This window comes from Cyprinodon variegatus, unplaced genomic scaffold (genome assembly GCF_000732505.1).
Source record: "Cyprinodon variegatus isolate N-32 unplaced genomic scaffold, C_variegatus-1.0 Scaffold1173, whole genome shotgun sequence".
In the NCBI taxonomy this organism is placed as follows: Eukaryota; Metazoa; Chordata; class Actinopteri; order Cyprinodontiformes; family Cyprinodontidae; genus Cyprinodon; species Cyprinodon variegatus.
The window spans coordinates 144636-146996 of NW_015151626.1; the positions used below are offsets into that span (position 1 = coordinate 144636).

Genomic DNA, 2361 nt, shown 5'->3' on the forward strand with positions numbered 1-2361 from the left:
ATCATTTCGTTGACGCTCCTTTTTTTCCTTACAATAATGAAGAACCGACGAGCTAAACATGGATCTTTGATGAGTAAAACATGACTAGTCATAGGTTTCAGTTTTAGTCAACGAGACGAGACTAAATAAAAAAGTAGGAGGTCGTCGGTGAGATGTTTATACTGCATCATCGTGCTGTAATCAGCTAAGCAATATAAGCCGTGCTGCTGTGTCTTCATTAATCCTGCCCCCCCAACTGCCGTGCAGCGTAGTGTTAATTTCATTAACGAAAACTAAACAAATATTTTCATCAACGCACATTTTTCACTGAACTAAAACTAGACGAGACGAGACTAAGATCCCTAATATTAAACAATAACTGGGAGTAAATCAGAAATAATTTTCGTAGACTAATAAAGACGAGACGAAAATCCAGTTCGGTAAATAAAGACTAGGCTAAAATCTATGGACATTTTAGTTCACAAACAAAGACGAGACGAAAATTACATATTATTATATGATATGGTTATGTCGAATCCTGTCTCCGCCTCCTCCTCGTCAGCTCTTCCGCCACACACCCACTTTCAAACCTGGAGCGGGCGGCACAGAGTAGCCTACACAACACATGGAGCAGACTGGAGCTGGATTCAATGTGAGGCGGCGACAGGTTAAAAGTAAAACATGCTTTGCACGGGGCTCGGGAGAAAGAGGAGATGTGATATATGGACACATTTTCGCTTCATTGAAGTGGAGAACAAAACCAAATGCTTGATTTTAGTCGAAGGGAAGGAATGTGGCCACATGGTATCCGGACAAAACACAACAAACCTGAAGAGAACCGTCGCAGTTCACCAGAAAGACATTACGGTAAGTTAACAGAAATATTTGGTGGTGGTTGTTTGTAATGTAACATTAAATCAACGGCTATAACGTCCCAATGATAAACTTACTAATGTTGGCTAACTTTCATAGCATTTAGTATCCAAGCTGGCTATGTTACGCTAGCTTCGTAGCACGTAGCGACCGTAGCCACTTGTTGATAGAATTGTATGTGAAGTTAAATTTGTGCTAACTTAGATATGTTATACTGGCCGGGCAACTATAGTTTCAGTTAAATTGCAAGTTTGATTAAAGCAGACAGACGCTTTATGTAATCTAGGAGCTGCAAGTGAACTATAGTTAACACAAAACACCTCGGCAGCTACACGTGTATGCTAAATGCTAAAACGAACTGAAACTATTTATCAGGATAAGACAAAATAAAAATAATACGCCACACATAATTCAGAACAACTTTAACCCAGATTTTCATATACAAAATAGCCATTGCTAGGGGAACCACTGCAGGGATTGGGACGCAAACTCCCAATGTCTTTATTTGGTGACATAAAATGCTGCTCTGTTTATCTGCATATTACTATTACAGGGACATTTGATTTGAATTGGCATCAATATTAATACAACCAAAATGCATGCATACATAAAAATGTCTGCAATTTATTCCTGCATAAAATGATAGTTAGGTTGTTTGTATGAGTTTGAAATGGATTGTCAAATGTAGTTTTTACAGAGACTTAGTTTTTGTTAAGGAAAAAAACAGACCTATATGTTACTTATACACTTGGAATTCCTGTTATGCTGTGCATCTATCCTGACATTTTATTAATTTCTGTTCCAGATTGAAGATACACCACCAACAACAACCTACCAGCCACCCAGAAACAATGACAGGCCAGCTATACAAGCTTCCTTTATTGCCCACACCAAATACAAAGCTGACTCTCAGGACTAGCAAGCTAAACCTTATGGTTTATATACCATGTGAACTAGCTTGTAGGAAAGCACTTTTGTTGTATCAGTTGGAGTTTTTTTTCCCCACAACATTGACCTCAAATCTATTTATTTTATTATTCTATGTGAACTAGCTTTAAACAGCCAGCACTTGTGTTAAGTTCATAAGACACTTTATTTTATTTATCTGTTTACTTTGTCAGGTGTTTTTTATTTGTTTTAATGCAAGCATTTGTGTTTGTGTCTTTGAACCTTAACAATGTTCAAAATAAATATGCAAATATTGTCAGAACACCTTCCATGTCTGCATGTGTTCCTTAAAATTATGTTTTTTATCAAAAAGATTAGATAAAATGTTGAAATGTGAAATCATTTTAGTAAATGTTAAATATTATCTGCTGACAAAAAAGTAAAAGGTTAAAATGATGTCCTGACTAAAACTAGAATAAAATGTTGACAGTTTTTCTTGACTAAAACTATACGAATAAAATTGTTTTCTTGGACTAAAATAAAGACTAAAATGCTCGACTTATAGTCGACTAAAATTAGACAAAATAAAAATAGGATGATGTCGACTAAATGTGATAAAAA

At 35.9% G+C, this 2361-nt stretch overlaps 1 protein-coding gene across 1 annotated transcript in view; it reads right to left on the reverse strand.

Annotated features, from left to right (window-relative positions):
* Positions 1–2072, reverse strand: part of rnf103 (ring finger protein 103) — a 26314-nt gene extending 24242 nt beyond the window's left edge. The window contains exon 1 of the mRNA XM_015401019.1: positions 2066–2072. Coding sequence (XP_015256505.1) covers positions 2066–2072 — 7 coding nt within the window. The remainder of the gene's footprint in view (positions 1–2065) is intronic.
* Positions 2073–2361: the final 289 nt, after the last annotated feature.